We start from the raw sequence: 24566 nt of genomic DNA, 5'->3' as shown, positions 1-24566 counted from the left end.
AGGCGTCGACCAAGCCTGGTCCCCCTCGGTCCCTCCCTCCCTTCCCCTCCCCTCCCCTCGCCTGCCTGCCTGCCTCCCCTCCCCGCTCACTCGGCGCTGCCGCAGTCGCGCCTCCACGTGCCCTTGGCCGGGTTTCGGCAGGGACTGCAGCTGTAGGCAGCCGTGGCGTCGGGGGCCGGGATTTCTGCCAGGGGGTGGCTCCAGGCTGGGCTAGAGCCGGCCGAGGCGGGGGCGCAGCGCGGAGTTCGGAGGCGGCAGCGGCAGCGACAGAAGCAGCCGCCTCAGCAATAGATCAGGCGAGCCCGTCCCGTCGGTGAGCCCGCCTGTCTGCGCCATGGTGAGCCGCTGTGCGCTCTGCTGGGGGGCGACGGGTGGGGGTCCAGGCTGGGCAGGTAACGCGGCCTCCGGGGGTAGGTGGGTGGGTTGCTAAGAGCAGTGGGGAGGTGGGCCACGTCGGGAGAGGTATTCTAACCTGACCGCCCCCTCCCTTGAAGGAAGGGCACTAACAGCGGGAATAAGGTGCCGGGCATCAGAGAGGGCATTGCGATACTGGAGGGGGCGAGGATAATGGGGATCAGGGTGGCTCGCCGCTGGAGGGAGCCCACAGCACGGGGGGGGGGGGAGGCGGGGGCGGGGCAAGAGTTACTGTCAGGGGTGTAACTTGCAGCCGAATCGCAACAGTGTTTACTCGGGAGTAAGTACTACTGGCAAACCTCGCTGTGTGCACGCAGGACTTCTAAGTCTGCTCTTTAATTCGGAGTAGCTAAAAGAGATGGTGTGTCTCTTCTTCCTCAACCGCGCCTCCCCTCCTGAATGCTTCATGCCTGCTGCTGATGTGAGGGATCCCAGCCTAAGATTTGTGATTCTGGCTCGGGAACCCCGTTACTGTGGTGGTGGTGGTGGTTACTGATTTCTGGCCGTGCAGTACAAGAGTGTGGTTTTCAGCACCTGGCAGGAGTCTCTCTTTCCAAGGGATGCTAAGACAGAGAGTTTCCTTTGACGTTTCCTGCATCTGTAATTCGAACTAGAATCTACACTAACCAGAACACTCCTTTTGGTTTAGAATTGTGTGTCTTCATTCTGCTTTCTAGCCTACCCTTCCATCCATCCTGCCTGCCTGCCTCCCTCATTAACAACACTCTCAAATGTTTTTGTACAAAAAGGGCATTGATAGAATATATTATTAGGTGTGTGTGTGGGAACCTTACATTTTGGAGCGGGGATTAAGAGCAGCATAGCTAGCCAAAAGTTGGCTCTGAAGGAGACACCTGATCTCATTGCGTGTGTGGACCAGGCATTTGTTCTAGCTGGGCTCAGGTTGGTTGCTCCAAGCTGGAGGTGGTGGCAAGCTACCTTTTCTTCCGGATTTAAACAAAGTCCTACGATCTGTGTGGGAGGTCAGCAAGGGGGAAACACATTTTAGTATCTTATTGCATGGCTGTCATTTATAGATCCAAAGAAACCCCAGAAAAGGTTGACCTGGTTCCTGGCTCCGTTGAAAAAGAGCAATCTTTGGTGTGCACACACATGAAAAGAATTGTGAGTTTCAAACTACACACGATCTGCGAATGCATGCCACAAAACCAAAGTAGCTGGTTCTTCAAAGGAAAAACGGCTGGATTGATTTAAAAAAAACAACAACAAAAACACACACACACACACACACACACACACACACACACATTATTTTAGGCATTTGTTTGCTGCCTTATAACCTTGCTTGCCATTTCCCCATTGCAACTCTATTCCCCCCCCCCACCCCGAAACACAAACACACACTAGTTGCTACTCTTCCTCCTCCTCAGGTGCTAGGTATGGGTTTAAATAGGTGGAACACATTTGGAAACCTGTGGAGCAAGGAAGGAATAGGACTGTGGCTTGGGCAGAGGTAACTGCCACTGAAAAATGGCAGATGGGGAAAGGGCCAAATAACCCCTTCCCTCCTTATTATCTCCCTCCCAGAACTGCTTACCTTTAAAAGAAAAAGCTTTTATTTCACATGTTTATGTGTAATTTGACTTTGGTGGGCCTTGCACTCTTTTTTTTTGCTTTTGCAAGTTGACAGTGTGGCAGAGGGTCAGTCCCATAGCCCCCATAATGGCTGTGTCAGGCCTAGTGGAGTACCAGTCAGGACACCGACTGGTTTGCTTCGTTCGCCTCCGCTCAGTATTAAAAGCAAAAGGCACCAGAGCTTTAATCCTGGAAGCGTAAACTGGAAGCCCCCTCTTTGTCAGGTGGGACCGTATAATACATGCTTCGCAAAGGAAATAACCCCAAGTTCAGTCTGTGGCATCTTCAGATAAAAAGGACCAGACAGCTGATAAGTTTGTGTAAATTGTTTACCATTTTCTTGAGCAGATGGTCATTTTCATTATTGTTCTGTCTGCACAGTGTTGGTTTTTAAAAAATGTTTTTATAATGTTGTACAGCACCCTGATCTCCTATGAGAGGGCAGTGTAGAAATACTTATGTGAATAGGTGGATAGCAGGTGATGGGAAGAACGTTTGCCACAAACCAGAGCATTTTTCTACCTGAGGCAGAACAGGAAACAGAGCCCCTCCCACAAGCCAAGGTGCATAGGACCCCTGGGAGTATGTAGTAAATAAGCAGAATAAAATAAATAAAGAGTTTCCTGCTCTTTTGTGGCAACCAAGACCAGTTGCCTCCAGCCTGACTCATGGTAGAGCCGGCCTTCTGCTGAAACCCTGGAGAGCTGCTCACTGCTACTCCAAGGAAACATCTCTGGGCTAGATGGGCAAATGAGCTGGGTTGGCATAAGGCAGACTCCTGTAATCCCAGGTGTGTGAGGGCTAGAATTGATTGTGAAGTCTTATCCGGTAGGGAAAGGCACTACTGCACTTATTCAGCAGGGTGATTCGTAGGTAATTTTTCCAGCTTCTTGTTTTCTCCATGGAAACCATTCCCCTGGTACACAAATGTCTGCAGAAACATAATCGTGGCAGTCAGTGGTGCCCAGCAGCGATTTCTGAGATCAAGGTGACATTTTCTAAAGGATGTGATTTCCCCCCTCCCTCCACACATTCAAAAAGTGGGTATCAACTGTGTTTTTTAAACAGAAAATTATCAGTTCTTGATGTATTTCAATCTAAGACACTCTTCACTGGGGAATATCAGTAAAAAGGTAAAAGGACCCCTGACAATTAAGTCCAGTCTCGAACGACTCTGGGGTTGTGACATAACCACTAAACACAGGCACAGCTCTGCAATGGTAATATTTACAAAAAATAAAAATAAATAAATTAAGAGACAAGAATTTAGAAAGTCAGTATATAAAATAATATAAATATTGCTAATAACAATATCTGTCATAAAAGTGATTAAAAAAACAAGTATGCTTGCTTGGAAAGAATAGATGCACTAGTGTGTGCCGCATAAGTAAGGACAAGGATGATAAGTAATGAGTTTAAACATTTTCCTACATTCTCTATTTTAAAAGTCATGCAAAAACTAGTCCTCAGCAATCCTCAGCTAGGAAGGAGCAGAATTCAAGCCTGGCATTTAATTTTCTTAATGCAGGGGGTGCCAACATGGAGCCTTCCAGAGATGATGCTAAACTCCAGCTCCCATCATCCTTGGCTGTTGGCCATGCTGGCTGGGCCTGATGGGAGCTGGAGCCCAACAATAGCTGAAGAGCATTATATTGGCTCCTCTGGACCTAAAGAGATAAAGAACAGCCTGTAACTTCTTAGTCATACATGGGACCACTTCTTTAAACTTTCTATAACTTCCCTGATCATAAAAAATGCTGCTGAATTATATATGTACCGAGTTCCTGGCGTACACAGTATATTGCTGGGCAGGCCGTCCCAACACATTCTGCTACCTGAGGCAGAGCAGTCCCCCCCCCCCAGGTGCTGAGTACCTAAAGCCAGCCAAGTTATTTTAGCACCCGAGGCAGAAAATTCCATGAGCACCTCTCTGCTGGTATTCCTTCACACTGTAATAATAGATTAGATAAATAGCAATTTGCTGGCCTTCCATGACACCCAAAATCAGCTGCCTGAGGGGGCTGCTTCACTCTGCCTAATGGCAGGACTGGTCGTACCTGACGCTAGTAAGGGAGAAGACTTGGTCGCTTTTAGAGATGGAGCCAGTTCACACACTGAGCAGTGAACCCTTTTGAGCAATTCTTGAAAGTTTACTTTGACCCATTGAAAACCACCACTGTTTGATGTAGAATTAAATGAAAAGTGGAGCTCTGCTTCTGGTGTTTGATGTGAGATGATGGCTTTTCCACCAACGCTAAGACATCATTTGTGCAATTACTGAGTGGTGTGTGTGTGTGCGTGCATGCCTGCATGTGTGCCCCCAAAGCAGGGCATAATCTGACCAGGGTTCAGTCCCTGTGAAATGTTGCATAGTGTCTAAGAGATGGTGTTGTGCACTAAGAGCTCCTCAGTTCCAGTCTGGAATTCTGTAGGTGATCTTAGGTAAGCTGCTCTCTCTTGGCCTCACCTGTAATATGGGGATAATAACTCACAGAGTTTTTTCCTAAGGAAAGCACCTGGAGTCTGCTAAAAACACAATATGAATGCTAAATCTGATGATGCCCTAGTGCAGAATGTATTTCCTTGTCGGAAGGGTTGTAGCATAGTGGCAGAACATCTGCTTTGCTTGGGAAAGGGTCCAGGTTCAATTGCTGGTAGAGAATGCTGTCTGAAATCCTGGAGTGCCACTGATGGTCAGTGTAGAGACAACCCTGAGATGGATGGACCAATCATCTGCAATCAGGGTAAGGCAGCTTCCTATGCTCCCTTTCCACTGAGTAACCCTAACTAGGTTGTTGTACATTGATTACATTAATCTTACACTTCCTCCCAGAAGCTTATAGTGGGTTTATATGGTCCTCCCCATTTTATTCACAAAGCAATCCTGTGAGGTAGGTTAGGCTGAGATACTGTCGCAATGAGCTTCATGGCTGAGTTCAGATCTGAATATTTTTCTCTGATAGGGCCAGTCCTACCATTACATAGAGTGAGCTGGGTTGCCTCAGGTGGCAATGTAGAATGACCTGGTTCAGGGTTCCAACTAGCCAGCCAAACCCGTTCCATTCTCACCTCGCGTTTCCCCCCTTCCCCACCTTGTCAATCAGTATTTTGTGCCCACTGAGCATGCTCAGTGTTCAATGAGCGATTTTGGGATCTCCCATCTTAGGATATTTTTAATAGAAGGTTTTCCCCTTTTTTGTACTTCTGCAAAACCTTGGGGTTCCCCCAAGGTTGCAAATAATTCTCCTTTGTGCATGGATGGTGCTGTTTTCATTGCAGAAAGATCCACACTTTGAGGAGGAGTTTGGGTTTGGTATTAGTACATAGGATGGAGATGTGGAGACTCCAGTTTGCATTTATGAGAAAGAGAAAAGATATATACTCCACCAGCAATATTTCTGGAGGAGGACGGCTTTCTGTTTTTTTGCCAGCCACTGTTCTCCCTGGAACCATCTGCCTTGCACACCCTCCAGGACGTTGAGCCAAGAAGGGGCCTCCCCACTCCTTCCTGCCTCCTGCCAGCGTCTGCGTGGGAAGGGGGGTTGCCTCTTCCTGTCGGGGATGTAGAACTTCTCCCTCAAGCTTGGCTGGCTCCGAGTCTCTACTTTCCTGCCTCTCTTCCAGAAAGTGGCAAAAAGCTCCTGGGGGGGGGGGGCGAAGGAGGAATGCAAAACAGACATACTTTCCACTATTCTACAAAGTACTGTGTGGCTAAAAATTTGAACTAAGGCCTGGTGAGGGCTAGTCCCTGAAAAGTAGCCAGGTTGCCAATTTGAGCCTGCCTTGTGGGAAGAGGGCTGGGGCCGGCCCTATTATGAGACGCGCTGAGTCACTTGTCTCAGGTGTCAGATTGAAGGGTGGCAGTGGAATGAATGCCACCCCCACTGCCTTGCTAAGCCACCCCCCCCCCCAACCCTGGCTGCTAGAATGAGTTTGCCCCCTTGCCAGCCGCTGCTTGAGCTCTCGTTTCCAGCAGCTGCCCTGGCTAGACGTTTTGACACCATGCTGTGAGACTTGGGACACCTTCGCTGCTGTGCTTGCAGTAAGTAGCAGTTACCCGTGTTGTTGGGTGCAGTTACCCGTGTTGTTGAGGGGTGGCCCTGCCTTGCTTCAGGTGGCAAAATGGCTTGGGCTGGTCCTGGTTGTGGGGCACCTGCTTTGCATGTAAAACAAGGATGTAGTACCTTGGCCTTGGGGATATGAATGCCACCGCCTGGTTCTCTTTACCATGCCCTTGGGACTCTGTCACTAGCCCTCTTGAGTGCTTTGGCCTGCTTGGAATGTGTCCTTGAGTGTCCTTCTGCTGCTTGCCAGAATGGAGGCTTGTATGTGCATTGGGTGTGTTTAGAAGGAAACCGCTTGACTTCGGTGTGGCTGGAATGCAACCTGCTGTGCAAAGGTAAGAGTCACATGCATCTCTCTGCTTAAGTTTGCTTCTACCTCTCACATGTGCCTGGAAGGTTTGTTTGTTTGTTTGTTTGATATCCCACCTGCCTTCCAAAGAGCTCAAGGTAGCATTCTTGGCTCTTCCTCTCCCCTCACAACAACCATGCAAGATAGGTTAGGCTGAGAGAGTGACAGGCCCAAGGCCACCAAGTGAGCTTCATGGCTGAGTGGGGATTTGAACCCAGGTCTCCCAGGCTGTGGTCCAGTACTCTAACCACTACACAATTCTGCCTGTGAGCTTCCTCGCACCAGTGAAAGGTTCCAGGTTCAATCTTTGCTGTCTTCTGTTAAATGATGTTGAATAGTAGGCAGGAAAAGTTCTCCATTGGGAATCCACCACCACACAAGGGCAACAAGTTTACTGGGTGATTTGGGATGCTGGTTTCAGAGGCGGATTTAAGGGAGCGTGACTGGTTTGGTCACACTGGGTGCAGAGCCTCAGGGGTGGCACAGCTATGATGTAGAACGGAAGGCAAGAGGCACTCAATTTTGGCAGTGCACAGGGCACCACTGGAGAGCCAGAGGTTCCTCACTGTTGTCCCAAAGGGTGAAGGCAGCAATAGTACGCAGGATCTGGAGTGGATGGAAATTGAATGGAAAGGAGTAGAGATGTTAATGGATCTGCAGCGGGATGTGTTTCACAAAAGAACAGAAGACAAATTCCTCACTACTTAGGCCAAAGAGGAAAAACACATGGAGAATATCCTTTAAGCTCAATGATTTCATAGATTGGCTAATTATACTCACTAGAGCAGAAGCAAGGGCAGTTACATGATAAGAGAAGGATCTGATTCAAAGTTAAGAGATCAAAATTATTATCACCAGGAAATTAATTCTTTATAGCTTTCTTCGTTTTGACTCTTTGGGAACAGATGCCTTGGCAAGTTACTTATGCAACAGAGGTGAAACTGGGATCCCAATCAATCCAGGAAAGGAAAAGGCAGGTTACAGTGGGACTGAAGATGCTATGGAAGTAGAAGCTTGAAGGGTATAGTTGGCCAGGTAGACTGTTCCCCCAGCAGCCAGGTAGCTGGCCCCAATGCCCTGATGGTCATTATTGTGTGGTTGCAAAGAGAGAGGACAAAATTCCCCCCTGGAGATGCCTTTTGTCTATCTCCAACAAAATGAGCATACCCCACCTGAAGACATTCATGTTTTGCTTAAACTATTCCACCTGCTGATAACCACAAAGATGGGATTGCATCATCATCATCATCATCATCATTATTATTATTATTATTATTAGTTTATACAGTATACTCCTTTCTGAAGTGGTATGTGGCTTTTTCCAGGGAGCCTCTGTTGGCCACCACATCTTTCTGGTTCTCGGGCATCATCCTGACACAATCCCCTCTCCTGACATGCACACCAGTTCATGTTACCTCCTGGCACTTCCCTTACAGGCCCCAGAGGTGACCAGTGGTGCCTTCCTTGATGTGTCATGGAAGGAGAACTCCTGAAGTATCTCTTGGTGGAAGTGGTGATGAAACGTGTGAGGATAAGGGTAGCCAGATGACACTTCTCTGACATCCGGTTTTGCAGGTGGAAGTTTGCTGTATTGATGACAAGTACTGGCACATGGGTGGAAGGATCTAGACTTGGTGCTTAAAGCAGGATCTAGTTTGGCTTAAAGCAGGAGTGGGGAACCTTTTAAAGCCCACAGGCCATGTACTTTTCCAGGCAACCTTCTGGGGGAACCCAGTGGTGGGTGTAGCTAGAGGCAAAACATGAGTGAAACAACAGATGTTACTCTTGTCTTTGTACCATAGGCCACATTCAAGTCATGCAAAGCTCGGAGGTTTCTAAGGCAAGCAAGAGGCCTTGTCACAGTTCAAGGACACAGTCCAGTCGGCCTAAAGCTCTCCAGGAGAGGGTGGAGAGAGAGTCCTAAGGAGTGGACAGAGATGCTTAATGGCTCCCCAAGCCTGAGGTTCCTCACCACTAAGCTAAAGCATAGAGGGTCACACATTGACCCATCTTGTTTCCAAAGCATCCTGTCCATATACCACTTCATACGGTGTATATGAGGTGGAAGAATTGCTGGTGGTGTTGAGGAAAGCAGAGTATTCCATCAGTGGGACATTAGGTGTGCTTTCAAAAGTTCGCCCTCTGGTGCCATTAAAGTTATCCTGCCTAGCAGGTAAGCAGGTGCAAGAATGTGGGGAGAGGCAGGAGAACAAAGAAGCACAAGAAAAATATTAGGGAGTGCTGGCAGAAGACGTGTGTTTCTAGGAGAGTCGTAGCTCCACAAGGGGGGCTCTTAAAGAAAGAGCAGGGTAGAGTGAAAAGGCAGGTAAATCTAACACTCTCGGCACACAGCCAGGGAGATGTATATAGTGCCCAGCTGGACTATATACTTCAACCTGGTCTTCCTCCCCACCCCCACCCCTTAAATAAGATTCAGTGTTTCTTCCTTTGCTTGGTGGAAGAGTCAGCAAGAGGGGAGAACAGTGAGCTGAGACGAGATGCAGCAGCTGTGATGGGGGGGACAAGGGAGAAAGGTGTGCGAGGGGGTAAAAAGCGGGAAAGCTGAGGGTGGAGAGATGCAGATGCTGTCGCAGTGCTTCTTCTTCTCTGGGCCCCTCTCTGGCAGGTGACATCACCGTTCTGGCACCGAAAGAAGGAGGAAAAAGCACCAAATCCTGTTTTCCCTACCATTGTGTAATCTGAGGCAGCCTCTTCTATATCTGGGATTAGGAGAACTGATTTTTTAGACACAGTAGCACACCCTCTCCTTTTTAGAATGTAAAATAAAGCCCTGTTTACGCAAAACACATGAATATGTGCTCTTGCATTTGGTCCGTCCCCCCGCCCCACTGTAGGCAGCTACACCCAACAGATGGTTGCTTGCACAAAGGAAACCTTAAAGTGCAGCCCTGATTCACTGTCGTTGCAGATGTGCTGCTCTATATCCACGTAACACTGTAATAGGTTTCAAGGCACTCCAACTTCTTCATCAGTTGTATGTGAGCACTGAGCTTTTCACTGTGAGGTTTTTATAAGCCACCCTGCAGATCTGGCCCTACCATTAGGGAGAATAAGGTTACTGCAGCAGATGCTGAGGGCAATTCTCTCTGTGTGTCATGCACAGCTCCCCATATTTCCTAAGGGAGCCTGGTGTCCTCGGGCACGTTGTCCCTTTGCTATTGCAGAAAACCAGATTCATATGCCAGTCCAGTCAGTTTCTGTACAAGGAATTTTAGGAGGCGGGGGTCTGTATCTTGTCCACCTCAGGCAGCAAAATGTTTTGGGCAGAAAACTGCGTGGTCTGTAAACCATCTGAAGAAACGCGGAAATAAAAAGAACAAAATGTCTCAAAATATTGTGGCGTTTTAAAGACGAAGGGCTGCATCCAAACCTACGTACTATTTAGAGTAGGCTCATTGAAATGAATGAATGTGACTCAGGTCATTAATTTCAATGGGTCTGTTTGAGTATGACTAACACATTGGATACAACCCTAACAAATGTCTCATGACATAAGCTTTTGGGTGTGCTACAAGACTCTTAATTGTTTTTGCTGTGACAGAGTAACACGGTTACCCCTTTGGAAATAAATACAAGAGCTAGTGGTACAAATAAGTCAATTCTAAAGGGTTGTAATGGTCACCGTCTGCTTCATTCCACTTCTGAATAGACATGGAAGGGATTAAAAACCAAAAAGGAAATTTTTAGCACTTTAACAACTAACAAGTTTGTCCATGGCATAAGCTTTCGTAGACTTCGGTGCACTTCAAGAAAACTTGCTTCATAATAAATTAAGCTGCCTAGGTGCCAAAAGACTCTGTTGTTTTCTAATGCAGAAGACTAACACGACTACCCGTCTGTAAATGTACAGGACTGCACAAAGGGGAAGGCTCGCAGTTCAGTGATAAGAGCATCTGCTTTGCACACCAAAGGTCTCCGCTTCAGTCCCCGGCCTCTCTAGGCAAAGCTGGGATTCAGTCACCTTCTCAAAAACCCCGGAGGGGCGCTACCAGTCAGTGCAGGTAATACTCAGCTAGATAGGCCAGTGCCTTGCTTGGTATAGGGTAGCTTCTAGCATGTGCCCCGTAAATCAAGCCCACAACCACCTGATTATGCAGTTTTGGGGATTTTTGAAAACAAAGCAAAATTAATAAATAAATTGCAATAGGTTTGCAAAGTCGTTTGATCTGGATTCTGAAACCAATGCACGAAAGCACTGCACCCGTAGCAATTTAAAAGAAACACACACACACACACACACACACACGGTTATCAGGTTTGTATCTGATTCAATGTGCTTGCAAGTGGTACGAAAAGGGCTCTTGCGACTCGTGATTAGGTGCATTTGGAAGGTCTGGCACAATGGCTGCCTCTTGCTGTTGGCCCCTTTCCCTCGCAGCCTCTTTCTCTCTCCCCCCCCCACCCCCATTTCCTTTGCTGGGTGGAGCTGCGGAAGGAATGAGCTCACAACTGCTAATGTATTCCAGATGGAACCTCGGCTGCTCTGTTCTCAGACTTTGGCACCTTCCCAGACTCTCTCTTCCCCGCTGCCCCCTCATGCCCCCTGTTCTTTTTACACGCTGCCAATCTCTGTGTGCTGCGCAGGCGGCGGCGGCAGCTCCACTTGCTGCCCTGTCCCATTTGGCTTGCCGCTAGGGGGCAGTGGTCTGGTGTGAGGCTTCAGCCAATGCTTGTTGCAGGTAGCCACGACTGCTGCATCTCTTCTGTGAGTTTGCTAAGAAAGGCAAATAAAAATGTGGTGTTGTTTTTTAATGGACAAGATCAAGTACAAGGGGCCCTTGGCAGCGGTGCAGCAAGTCCCGTGTCATGCAAAACAGCAAAGGGCTTGGCGTTTGTGCTGAAAAGGCACCGGCACAACTGGTTGGATCAATCAGTGGTGGAGTTCGTCCTGGAGTATTTAATGGTCTGGGAATTGGCATAGATTCCCTGGTGATTGCATGGGCATTAAAGAGCCAGGGAGCTGGCGAGGGGGCAGAAAGGGAAGGTGCAGGGGGAGGCTACTGTTGGGTGCTGTTCTCCCCTCTATGCTCTCTCTCTCTTTGATGTGTTTGCAGGAACCTGAGCCGGTTGAAGAATGCGTCCAGAGTACGCTGGCTGCCTTGTACCCCCCCTTCGAAGCCACTGCCCCCACCCTGCTGAGCCAGGTCTTCGAGGTGCTGGAGCGGACGTACCAGCACGACGCCCTGCGCTACACCCTCGACTTCCTTGTTCCTGCCAAGCACATCCTGGCTCGCATCCAGAGTGAAGCCTGTGTGAGCTCCTGCATCGGTTTGGCTCTGTTCCTCCGGAGTATACCTCTGAGTGGGAAATCTAGCTCAGCACAGGGGCAGTATAAAAGCAATCTGTTCTGACGCTGGAATCCCATTACAGACCTGTAGAACCACACCTGGTGGACTTCCCCTTCTGCGCTTGAGCTCGCTCCAAGAGTCAGGCTGAGTCATATTAACTCCAGCATCCCCCTTGCTCCAGACAATAAGTTCCAAACACATCAACCTTGTACCCCCATTTGAGTGTTGGCAGATATGGGTGGGTGGCAGTTTAGAGAAGGAGTATACATTTTCTTCAGCTTTAGGGCCCTTTGAAATGTTAAGCTGTGCACTGGGCTTCTTCTCTCTCCCCTCCCCTCCCCATCAGCTGTGTGGATTCAATGATGGTGCCATGCAAATGCAGGAACTGTGTGCATCATGAAAATCTCAGCTTTGGTGCAGAAACCAAGTTTTTAGCCTGTAAAATGCTGGAGGGATTCTTATAAATCCTTCGACTGGTGAAATGCCAGCTGCCAGAGGAGTGTGGGACAGGATTTCTCATGATCAGGGAGTGCCTCTTTGCCCCTCTGCGAGGTCGGCAGAAGCAAAATAGATGGTGCAAGATAAACAAATTTGCAGTGTATTCATTGTCACGGCACTTAGCATTTCTTGATGCACAATTTTCTTTTCTCCCAAGGCAGTGCTGCATATATAATTCTGTGTCTCTCTTTCTTGCTTTCCCACTGTTGCAGGCTCAGTATAGTGGCTTTGTGTTCTGCCACGAGGGTTGGCCACTGTGCCTCCGTGAGAAGGTCCTAGTGCAGCTGGGCTCTCTGCCCTGGCAGCACCTCTGCCCTGGCGATTTCTACCTGCAAGTGGTGCCTCACCGGGAGTGCTCTCCGCGTCTGGTGCTGAAATGTCTGTCCCCAGAGGGACGTGGCGTCCAGGAGCTGCCCGTGTCCTCTGACTCCTACCCATTCCTTTTCACCGTCGAGTGGCTCAATGGCATCAACAAGGAACGCCGAGCGGGGCGCCTGGAGCGTTGCCTCCTGGCTGCTGGAGAGAAGGTGCTGAGCCTGCCCTGGCCGGAACTGGTCTATCCCCAGTTTGTGCACAAGGACGGGTTCATTGTGGGCCAGCGGTGCCCTGCGGATTTGCCTCCTGAGGTCCTGGGGGCCCGGAGCCCTGGAGACGGGCGCCATTCCGGCGGCGAGAACCGGGAGTCCGAGGGGGAATACGTTCACCTCCTGGAGGTCAGCCCCACCCTGCACCAAGCCCCCAGGATCCCACAGCCTTGTGGTACCCAAATCCAGACAATGCCTACTCGCAAGGGGCACAATAAGAGCAGGAGCCGGCGCCATCGGGCCTGGCTCCACCACAAGTCTGGGTGTGGGGAGAACTTTGCCTTGCGCCAGGCCTGCAAAACCCAGGAGGCGGAGAGGTGCAGCCGAGAAAGCAGCGCTCGGGGGGATAGGGTTGAGCAGCAGAGAGGAAATCCTAGCCTAGTCCTGGGTCTAGCATCAGAAGCCTCTCAGGAAGTGGTGAGCTTGAGTCCTGGGCAACTAGAGCAAAACCAGAGCCCCTCTGGAACTGAGGCACGGGCGGCCATTTTTGGTGTTGGTGCTACTGCTGCTGCCGCCACTGAGGACACAGGACCAGGGAAATCGGAAGTGCCAGGAACTGTCCACCACGATCCTTCTCGTTCCAAGGAGGACAGCAATGAGAACCACTCTCCGGCTGCAGCCACACCAAAACGCACCGCCAAGGGAAACCGCAGGAAGAAAAAGGGGGCCGGGAGAGGAGGCGGCGGACGAATTAGACAGGGGGGCGATTTGGCTAGCAAAGAAGCAGCAGCTTCTACTGATATAAAAGAGCCCAGGAAAGAGGAAATTTCTGTTGGTACAAGGGAACAGGATTCGAGGAATGCAGAAGCCGTAATTAGCACCCAAGAGCAAGCAGCTAGCATCGAGGACTGCTGTGTCAGCATCGCAGTTTGCAACAGCACCCAGGAGAGAAGTAGCGTCCCAGGGGATCGAAGCCTTGTCGCTGGAGAGGAGGTTGTCAGTGCCAGTGAGTTGGCTGCTGGCACTGGAGAATGTACTGTTGACACCAGGGAGCCAGAGGGTGATGCAGAAAAGTGCTCTCTTTCTGTCGGTGATGGTGGCATTGGCACCAGTGGAAGGGGCATTGGCAGAGAAGGCCCGAGCCTTATTGCCGAAGATCCAGCTGCTTCTGCTGAGGCTGACGGACCTGCAGTTGGCAGAGAGGAGCAGAGCATCAGCCTCCCAGGGCAAGGGTTCGATGGTACTGAAGGGCCTTGTGTGGGAGAACAGGGCCTCCCCATGAGGACCGAAGAAGCGGCGTTGATCCCCTTGCCAAAGAAGAAGGAGCCAAGTGCTGATGGCAGAGAGGGAGCCCTAAGTACTGCAGCTGAGCAGAGTGCAGAGGAAGCACAGAATTCCCCTCACCTTGCTGCAGTTCATCTCGGGCAGGCTGTAGACTGGGCGCTTGTGCTATCGGGTGTCTTTGCTCTAACAGGTAAGCGACAAAGCAAGGCTATCTTGGGTTCTGATAGTTATCTTTTCAGGATTTGAAACTGCCTTGTTCTGTCCTTTTTGTGACCCTTAGGATGTGCAGAAAACCTTGTCTCCCCCCCCCCTATGCTTCTGTATTCACAACAGCGTGGGAATACTGTGTCGGGATTATATTCATTTAAAAAATGGGGAAACTGAGGCTTGGGTTAGCTTATCCACTCGCACTACAATTGAAAGCTGGTTTTAAGTCGGTTGAGGCATCTCCCCAGGCAATGCTGCTTTTGCATGAGGAAGTCATAGCTGTTGCAAAGAATCCCACAAACTCACTGGGTAAGGGTAGGAAAGCCATCAACTATCAGCTTTTGCCTACTCCCATTTGTCCTACAGGTAAAATAAAACTGCTTTGTCTTACAGGGCTGTTGCAAATATTATTGTGTATAAATCACCATCTACGTGTTAAATGTAATTATGGATTGTGAGGATCCACCTGTTGGATTGTGAGGATCCACCTGTTGGATTATGGATTGTGAGGATCCACCTGTTGCTTGTGACATCTCTGTGGCGAGTCACATGGATCCCCCCCTGCTTCTACCTTTTCTATTTTAAGAAATGGCTTGCCACTATGGATAGGCTTTTCCCTTTTTGTTATCATTTTTCTCCTTTGGAGGCTGTGCACTCCCAAGTTGTTGGAGCGCATTTCTGTCCCTGGAATGTTTGTTTGTTCCTTCTGTCTCTCCTCTGCCCTTCTCCACTTCGCAGGGATGGGGAAGTAGTGCCAGAGATGCTGGATGAGGCTAGTGCTAAGAGAAAACCATAAACAGGTACAAAATTGGTTCAGAGCTGCCCTTAACCCAGAGGTGCAATCAGGTGAGGAAAGGCCACCTGGGGATGTAGATTTTGGTTGCCATTGAAAATGGTGGAGTGGGAGGCAGGCAGGTCAGGCCCACAGGGCACAATCTACCAACTGGTCCTCCTAGCTGAAATTAGTAGGAGCTGTGCGAGAGCCCATTATGCAGCTTCTTTTAATTTCAGTGGGGTGTGTGCAGAAGAATTCTCCAGTGGATCTGCCCCATATTAATCAGAGTGCAGAACAGTGGAAGTGCCCTTTGGATTTTCTACCTTAGGAACTTGGGATGGGATTCCAACAGCAAGTCTGGAATTCTGTGTGCACTGCATGAGAGCAAATCCCATTAAATGCAGTACTGCTTAACTTCCCAGTAAATATGCATAGGCTTGGGAAGCATGGGTTGGAATGGAGGTACTCTGAGGAGTGGAAATCCCAAGGAGCCATTGCATGCTGCAGCCTTTGTCTGACTCTGCGAAAGATCTCTGCAAAACGAGTTTCCTTGGGCTTCCCAAACAGACTGTCCTTTCGCCCACATTTTGCCATCTTCCTCAACATCACAAGGTCTGAGCAAAACAAACCTCCTCACATGCCACATCACAGCAGTTTGCAAAAACCACTCCCTAACCCAAAGCCACAAGACACGACCCAAAATAACACCAGAGCCTGATCACGTTACCAGAGGCCTGTGGCTTGCAAAATGGGAGGCAGACCTCCCTGAGGGCAGTCACTAAAGGGAAGCGTAAACAAAGGCAGGACAGAATGGAAGGGAAAAACTGGAATGTTACAGGGGAGGACAAAGGGAGGAGCTGCTTCAAAAAGGCATAATATTAGTGGTACTCTTTAGGATCCCTCTATGTTTAACAAACTGGTCATCAGAAGTAACAATGTGGTTAAGTGCCATTATTTTCTTTGAATTTGCCTCATCCTTTCCCCTCTCCCAGTTTAGCTTTTTGGTGTGCCAGTGAGGTGATAAGAGGGGGATCAGAGGACCCTCCACACACATAAAGAACATGGGGCGGAGGCTATGTGGGTTAGCTTCACACTCTGTTTACCATGCCATCCATATATGTTTATAGCATGTTGAAAGGAACTCTCTATGTGCACTGCTATACTTGCATAGAACTTTTCCAAGCAAGGGAGAACTCTATTTGAGGTATTCCTAGGCTTCCTTCTGAACACACTCTGAATGAGTTGGGGGTGGGGGGCATGGCCACTTGGTACATCAGCGGAAGTGGGCCGAGACCCCCCCCATCTTTTTCCAGGGTGTGGGTGTGGGGGTTATTTCAACTATCCGAAGAACAGCTCTATCAGAACAGTCCAGAGCAGCAATTAGTCATTCATCCCATGTTCAGCAGCAGCCAACCAGATGGCTTTGGGAGCTCACAAGCAGGGTGTGCTAGGAAATCTCTCTCTCTCTCTCTCTCTCTCTCTCTCTCTCTCTCTCTCTCCCTAAATCTGTTCCCAGCATCTGGTATTCAGAGCTAAACTACTCCACTAGCATGGTAGTTCCATTTCACTTTCGTGGCTAATAACCTTTGATTGACCTGTTTCCCCCTGCATTTATCGTTCTAATCCATTTTAAGAGCCATCTAAACTGAAGTTTGGGGAAATGCTGTTTCCTTTCAACTGATGTGGTAGAGACCTTTGGGGCTGGATCCAAAGGTTCTTGCTTCCTCTGTTGGAAAGCTTCTTCCTTCGATAGAAGAACATCCATTGGCAGAAGTCTCGGAGGAAGCAAAGGACGAGAACTTTGGGATCTGATTCCTGCCCTTTCCCACAGCACATCAACTTAGTGATGACAATGTGTTCTTCCGTGCAACACAACAGTGCTTTGAAAAAGACCTGTGGGGCAAACTTACATTTGTATAGGGCAGGGATGGAGAACCCTTGGCACTCTAGGTTGCTGAACTGCAACTCCCATCAGTCCCAGCGAGCATGGCCAAAGATCAGGGATGATGGGAGTTGTAATCCAGCAACATCTGGAGGGTGGCATGTGTTCCCCATTTGTGGTGTAGGGCAACATATCCCTGCACACAATACAGAAGCAGGGGAAGTGGAAGAATTTCCATTACAATGACAGTGTATCACCATCTGGGTGTGTGTTTATAAGAACAGGTAATTTTTTTAAAAAAAGTAACTTGCTTGGCAAGATTTTCCTAAAAGAAAACAATGAAAGGTGGGTGGGGAGTGTCTTTTAAACAGCCTTAATTTTGTCAGTTATGAATGATACAACTCCCATATCTGTAAAGCAATTGCAAGTCATACAAGTGGAGCACTTAACACTATTTCTGAGCAAACACCAGACCTTCCAAGTGTCCCTATTTTCCAGGGACAGTCCCTGATTTACAGAAGCTGTCCCAGTTTCTGAATTGATCCCAGAATGTCCCACTTTTCCTTAGGATAACCTATTTTCATCAGAGAAATGTTGGAGGGTATGGAGTTATCTGACCCCTGAGCCGTCTGAAGGCAGTCCTGTATAGAGGTTTTTTTAAAAAAAATGTTTAATGTTTTATTTTGTTTTTATATATGTTGGAAGTTGCCCATAGTGGCTGGAGCAACCCAGTCAGATGGGTGGGGTATAAATAGTAAAATTATTATTATGGAATAGGGCATCCCTATTTTCATTGGAGAAATGTTGCAGGGTATGGAACATTCAGGGTCTAGGTATATGCAGATATCCCTTCTTCCCCTCTACCCAAAAAGAACAATGCATACTATGGCTTTGATGGATCTTTAGTTGACTTATGGAAGCTCATAGAAATAGTTTTCTGTCCCCTCCTCTTACCTGCAGCCACCTGCATTCCTCACAAAGGCTTCAGTGTGTGTGTGTGTGTGTGTGTGTGCTCCCTCTTGAGAAGGGAGGGAGGAATGGGGAAACTTTCTCTATGTGAACTTCTTTAAGTCAAATTATCTTAGGATTCAAGCTCTATTCTTACAATGTTTGGGAGGGGGGCTGAGCCTCCATTTAGGCTTTTTGGAGGGTTTTATGTGGCTCTACTGTGAAGGCAGGAATTAGAAACTTTCCTTCTGTGAACTTGCTAACTTATCTTAGGATCCAGCCCTTTGTGCTGCGTGTTTGCTCCTATGGAGCAAATAAATTATAGGAACTGGTAGGAAATGGATTCCCCCCCCCCCCAAAAAAAAATCATTCGGAAATTATGGCTTTTTTTCCAACCCCAAAAGGCAACATAACCCTGGGAAGATGACACAGTAACTATTTTATGGAGCATGAGCTCAGGGGTTCTTCCTGTAATAGTCTATTTTTAAAAAACGTTTTGTGTTGGTTTGGTAAATAGGCATGGTTTGCATATGGCAATGGCAAAAATCTGCCCTCTTTAATCTTGTATTATCTCTACTTTAGCATGCAAGCATAGCAAACTTCTTCATTGATATAGTTGCATCTGGGCTTTTCCACACACTTAACATGTAGCAAAAACAAGGTTTGCAACCATCTGTATACTTGGCAAAGTGCTGCAGCCAATTTTGCTTCTCTGAGGGAAGCATGTGTTTTGTCTCATTCACAGGCTGCGTTTTGAGATGTACACTTAAACCTTAAGGTGTACACTTTAGAACTGCAATGTGTGAGCAATTTAATTATATGGTGGGGATTTGAGTGGCATCTAAGCTCAGTGTGATTTCAGAGGAGGGAACAAGGATTAACTGTGAGTCAGGACTAAACTGGATCAGACACCCTTGGCTGTTCCACAGCCTTATGGCAAGTAAGGGAAACCAGTGGCCTGTGAGCCAGATCTGGCCCACAGATCCTTTCTAACCAGCCCTTAGAAAGAACATTTCACAAGCCTCATCCCCCTCAGCTCTTCTTCACTGTGATGCCTGCCATCATTTTGTTCAATTGGCATCAAAAGGGTTCAGGAACCATCAGAACTTATGCTTCCCCATATCCTCAAATGCTTGCTAAGGTCTTCATTTAAAATTGTGCACCTTTCTTGACAGGTTCTTGAAGCTGCAACCCTCTTTTTTACTGCTATTTGCTGTTTTCCAGTAGCTAAGCAGCTGGGGATGGGTTGCATCGCAAGAAAAGGAAGTTTGGAGTCAATGAAATTTGGATTTTAAGTGGCTAACCTGCTCGTTTGTTTGAATCAGGACCGGGAGCTTTCCCAGGTTCCAGGACAAATATACCTCATGTTTTTCTTCTGATTCTCTCTCCACAGGAGGAATGGACAGGTCAGGACGGCCCTTGCTAATTGTGGTGCCTCAGCCTCTTCGGGATGAGCTGCCACCAGGACAAACTGATCTAGTCAATACCATGAGATACCTGTACTCCCTTCTCAGGTAAACTTCTACCTCAAGACACAGCTCCTCCCAAGGTGACCCGGCAGGAGATAAAGTGTGTCGGCTTGAGTAGGCTAAACAGCTGTGCTAATAAAGGTGTAAATAGTCTTTGAGTGAGGCTGTTTGTCAGGATGTCTTTCCAAAGAAAAATAAAATAAATTCATCAAGAAAGGTGGAAAATTCAGTAAATTCTCCTCAGCATAAAATAGCAAGCCGATGGAAACCGCTTTGGAAAGCCATTAGCAGTCAAATTGGCTTAAATTTGTAACTTAAAGTTGCTTTGACACATGATGCTAAAAAGTGCCTTTGAGGCACTGTTTGCACCAAGTGTGAGTGTTTTCATGAGCTAGTGTGGCATCATGGTTAAGGGCATGAGCAGTGAGGTGGAAAAAAACCCCTCAGTTCATATCTTGCCATGAATTCCTTTCACGGCTTCAAGCTAGGGATGGGGAACCTGTGGCCTTCCTGTTGCTCTTTGACTCCTGGCTCCCGTCAGCCCCAGCTTGCATTCAGAGGACCTCGGGTTCCCCATTGCTGCTTTAAATAAGCCACTAGATCCCACCGCCCTCTCCTCATCTGTAATGTGGAGATAATAATGCTGGCCTACCTTATAAGGCCCAGTAAACTGTGCTGATATAATGTATGTGGAGCGCTTCGAACACCATGATGTTAATTATTACCATTCAGTGCACAGTTGCTGTCAGTTCTCTACTTCTTAATTTGGAATTGTTAACAACAAAGAATTTCCTCCTGTGGCTTGTGTGTACTAATGATAGTACACAGAAATATATATATATACACACAGAAATTTCTTCAGTTTTCTCATCTGTACAACTGTGGCCTAGAGTGGGGTTATTTGTGAGGATAATGTAAGCCTTATGCTTCCATGAAGCCCTTCACAAGTGAAATATGCTGACCAGCTTTCGTACACTGACTTTGCTGCCGCTTTGATTACTTTGCAGCTCCATTTCTCCCTTTTCTCTCCACAATTGTCCCAGGCAAGAGCTGAAGGCCCGTGGGTTGACAGTATTGTTGGACCTGAGCCAGGTGGATGACTGGGCCCTCCAGGCCCCTGTGCTGCTGCCGGCCATTAGGACATTCCAGGTATCTTCCTGACTCGACTGTAGGAGCTCTGGATCTGTGTCCTCGTGTTTTCCGCTCCTGTTCCTCAGTAGGCGGCCTGTGGGTTTTACTGATGCAGCAATTATTTATTATGGCAATATCTTCAGAATGTATAGAGGGCGGGGAAGGGCAGGAGAAGGTGCTCACTGTCACAGCCTTCCATATTTAGGATAGGTATGTATAATGGCATAATAACAGTAATGATCATAGCTATGATTACGATTATGTAATGAAAAGTGATCACTAGCTCTTCTGCCCTGGACATCGAAATGGTACTGGATTAAAACAACAACAAAGCTTTCCACCCTTTCCCGAATATAATAATTAATTAAATTTCTATCCAACCCAGAGGAGGGCAGCAATATGGTAGGCAGCAATATGGTAAAGCTTTGGCTTTTCTCCAGTTCACAGGTTTTCCATTTTGGTGTCTGAGAGCCACTACTAAGAAGAGCCCCCCCCCCCCAGTGTGTGTGTGTGTGTGTGTGTATTTCTGTTTTACAATTTAAAATACTCATTTTTATATCCTTAAAATGTCAGTGACTTGCCTTCTTCTCTTTCCATGGTTCAATTTACATATCATAAATCCCTGCATATTTTACAGAAGCTATACCATTCACTATTCCATTATTACATCCATTATGACTTATTTACACTGTTGTATTTATCTTAATGCTGTCAGCGTTTTCAGCTGTACACAGTTATTTCTCATATATTCATTAAAACGTTTTCCAATCTTCTCTAAATGTATGTTCTTGTACTCAAGTCTGCAAGCTGCACATATTCTGTCAACTTAAGCTGCCAATCTTCTTTGGTTTCCATCTTGGAGCTAACAAAACATGGGCTGCAGCAGTGGCATACATAAATAACCTATTTTCGACACTTAAGAAGCCCTTTCTATGACCCCTTGTTGCCTCTTGCATACCACAGAACATTGCAGTCCTTGTGGCTATGCCCTATGCCCAGATAAAGGCCCTCTCCTCTTCCCTAATCCACAACTTTGTCTCCCCCTGCCTGTTTGATAAATAATAATAATATTTTTTTATTTATACCCCACCCTTCCCGATTTAAAAACTGGGCTCAGGGTGGCTAACAGCAAATATAAAACATTGATTAAAAACGACTTAAAATACAGCTTAAAAACAGCATAAAATACAACATAAATGTAGCATCCATGTCAATAAAATTCAAAAAATTCAGGGTCTTTTTTGGGGGAACCCCCCCCCCCATGGTGTACCTCATAACTACCTCTTATCTTTTCTTCCCACCTACTCTATGGAAACCTTATGCAAATACGCCTCCATAAAGCAAAATCCTTTATCTTTTTAGGAGAGTTCTCCAGCCCCCATCCGTCAGCTGCTGGTGATATTGCCACCCGATGACCGTTTTGTACCCCATGAAGAGGAGCTGGTTTTGGAACCTGCTGCGGTAAGTTCTCCCGAGGGGCAGTATTTATTATTATTTATATACCAGTTTTCCTCCAAGGAGCTCAAGGTAGTGTACATAGTTCTCTCTCGTCCCATTTTACCATCACAACGACCCTGTAAGGTAGCTTATGCTGAAAGTCTGTGACTGGCCCAAGGTCACCCAGAGAACTTCATGGCTAAGAGGGGGGTTCACTTATTGATTGCATTTCTGAGTCATCTTTCTTCTCAAGGGATCCCAGTGCAATGTACGATAAAAAGTACTTCCAATAAATAAAATGTAACAGATAGCCAAATATGATTAAAAAATACCAGAACCATTAAAACCCCAAAACCCCTACCTGTGGTTGTTAGGTATTGAAGCAACTTTACTCGTTTTGTAAAAGCCTAGGTAAGCAGAAGCATCTTTGGCTACTGCCTCAATGTATAAAGCAAGGAGAAAAAAATGTACCGCATTCTAGTGTTGGGGTGTCACCACAGAGAAGGCCCTGTTGCATGCCCCTGTACCAGGAATGCTCATGGGAACCATGAGCAGAGCCTCTCCTGCCCCATCCAAAACCTGTGAACTTGAGGAACAAGTTGGATGTTATTGGATTTGAATCCAGGCCTCCCAGGCCCCAGCCAGCACTCTGTATGCAGAATAAAAATAGTGGAATATAAACATGACAAAATACTGCAGAAAGAACACTGAAAGAGACAAAATGATTTGTACTTTGTCGTACATAACTGTACTTCAAGGTGTGTGTGGTAATTAGAAGAAGAAGAAGAAGAAGAAGAAGAAGAAGAAGAAGAAGAAGAAGAAGAGTTTGGATTTGATATCCTGCTTTATCACTACCCTAAGGAGTCTCAAAGCGGCTAACATTCTCCTTTCCCTTCCTCCCCCACAACAAACACTCTGTGAGGTGAGTGGGGCTGAGAGACTTCAAAGAAGTGTGACTAGCCCAAGGTCACCCAGCAGCTGCATGTGGAGGAGTGGAGACACGAACCCGGTTCCCCAGATTATGAGTCTACCGCTCTTAACCACTACACCACATTGGCTAAGGACTGCCCCTCTACTCTCTAATGTCAGTTCGGGCCTAACTTGGACCTAGGGTTTGCGACTGGAGCAGAAGATTGGTTGTGAAGGGACTGGGGTTAGGCACTGATGCAAGGATGTGGGGTTGCCTTTGACCTAATAGACTTCTTTGCCCACAGGAGGTCAGAGTTCTCTCTCTTCCTGAACTGCCACATTATGTGGCTTTGGACCAGCTGACCCCGATGCTAGGAGGGACCCTGAACTACTCACCATGCAAATGGGTTGAGGAACACCAGGTAAGAGAGATTAACAAGGAAATGGACTTTGTGCACTTCTGCACATGGTTCACCCATGGAACCAAGGCAGCCTCCCTGCAGCCCTGCACAGAATCCCCCTGCCTTTCCTTCCTAGCGGTATATGGTTAATGTCACAGGCGCTGGCTCCCTGGGTGCCATAGCACCCACAAAATTTCCCATGAAGGAGCTGGGCACCCACAAATTTCGGTGCTGTGTCCATAGGTAGCCTTTTCCTTACTGGTTTTCAGCATATCCTTGAACCTTCTCACCCCACTTTAGCTGCATCCAGATTTGTGTTAACTTGGGCCTCGTGTGGGCCCACAGGCCACGAACCACAAATGATAATGGGCTACTGTGACTCCTCCTCTCACAAGGCATTTTCTCTGGGTGACCTTCATGTATATTCCAGCTCGGCACTTCTGTGGTACTTATCTTCCTCTGCCCCACCTCTTCTTTCTGCACAGGCTCTTGAGCAACTGCAGTCTCTCTGTCGTAGTGTCCTACAGGCTGTGTGCGAGGCCAGTGCCCACCTTGAAGCAGTGGGAACAGCGTCAAGTCAAGAGGTAAACTCATGTGGTGATTCTCCAGAGACTATGAGGGTGCAGAAGCATAGCAAGTAATTGGTTTGTTTTTATGATGTGTGATACTTGTATTTAAGGACTTGTACGTTTCTCTGGTTCGCTTGTGGTTTTATAGTTGTTACGACTTATGGTCTTAAATAAGATACAGACATGTCTACTCAGAAGTAAGCCCAATTGAGTACAACGGGACTTACTCCCAGGTAAGTGTGCATAGGAATGCAACCTTACTTATTGTGAAAGCATCAGCATAACCATTCCGTTGGGTACACTAAGCTGGGACTGAACTTTGGTTCAGTTGGCCTCAGGCCTGCATGTACAGGTAATTCACGTATTCTGCATTAGTCCTAGAAAGAATCATATAGTGTGAAGAAACTCCAGCTTGCCATGCTAAAAAAGACCAGAATCTTTTTGCAGATACTCCCTTGTGTACTGCTGCAGTAATAAGGGTAAAAAAATTAAGACAGTGACTTGATAAACCTACATCTCGGTTGTACCACTTCAGAGTGCAGGCCGCTTAGTTTTCTGTGGAGGGTTGGGGTAACTGACCAAGTTTTCTAGTGGTCAGGAAGTGAGGTTTCACCACTTTGTGTATCTCTTTGCTCTTCCCTTTGATGAGCAGAGGCTGTAAAAATTATTGAAAGTAAGGTGAATATATGCAAATTTGCTTGATAATTTGCCCATTGTAGAATCCAGTTCTTTTGCTGCAGAATTTGGGTTACTGAGGATCTGAATGGTTTTGTTTTGTTTTCGTTTTTAAAGCACAGAAT

The 24566-nt window shown here is 47.4% G+C and overlaps 1 protein-coding gene across 3 annotated transcripts in view; it reads left to right on the top strand.

The window, feature by feature from the left end:
* Positions 1-230: 230 nt before the first annotated feature.
* ARHGEF40 (Rho guanine nucleotide exchange factor 40) overlaps positions 231-24566 on the top strand; it is a 38908-nt gene continuing 14572 nt past the window's right edge. For all 3 annotated transcript variants that reach the window (XR_004427870.1, XM_033169959.1, XM_033169960.1), the window contains exons 1-8: positions 231-337; positions 11499-11696; positions 12443-14228; positions 19244-19364; positions 20363-20468; positions 21813-21911; positions 23102-23218; positions 23683-23781. Coding sequence is in view for 2 of the 3 variants with exons in the window: in XM_033169959.1 (XP_033025850.1) it covers positions 335-337; positions 11499-11696; positions 12443-14228; positions 19244-19364; positions 20363-20468; positions 21813-21911; positions 23102-23218; positions 23683-23781 (2529 nt within the window). In the remaining variant the exon portion in view is untranslated. The remainder of the gene's footprint in view (positions 338-11498; positions 11697-12442; positions 14229-19243; positions 19365-20362; positions 20469-21812; positions 21912-23101; positions 23219-23682; positions 23782-24566) is intronic.

Source organism: Lacerta agilis, chromosome 14, assembly GCF_009819535.1.
Source record: "Lacerta agilis isolate rLacAgi1 chromosome 14, rLacAgi1.pri, whole genome shotgun sequence".
Lineage (NCBI taxonomy): Eukaryota > Metazoa > Chordata > Lepidosauria > Squamata > Lacertidae > Lacerta > Lacerta agilis.
Note: the sequence above shows the minus strand (reverse complement) of the source record. Positions and strands in the feature narration are given on the sequence as shown.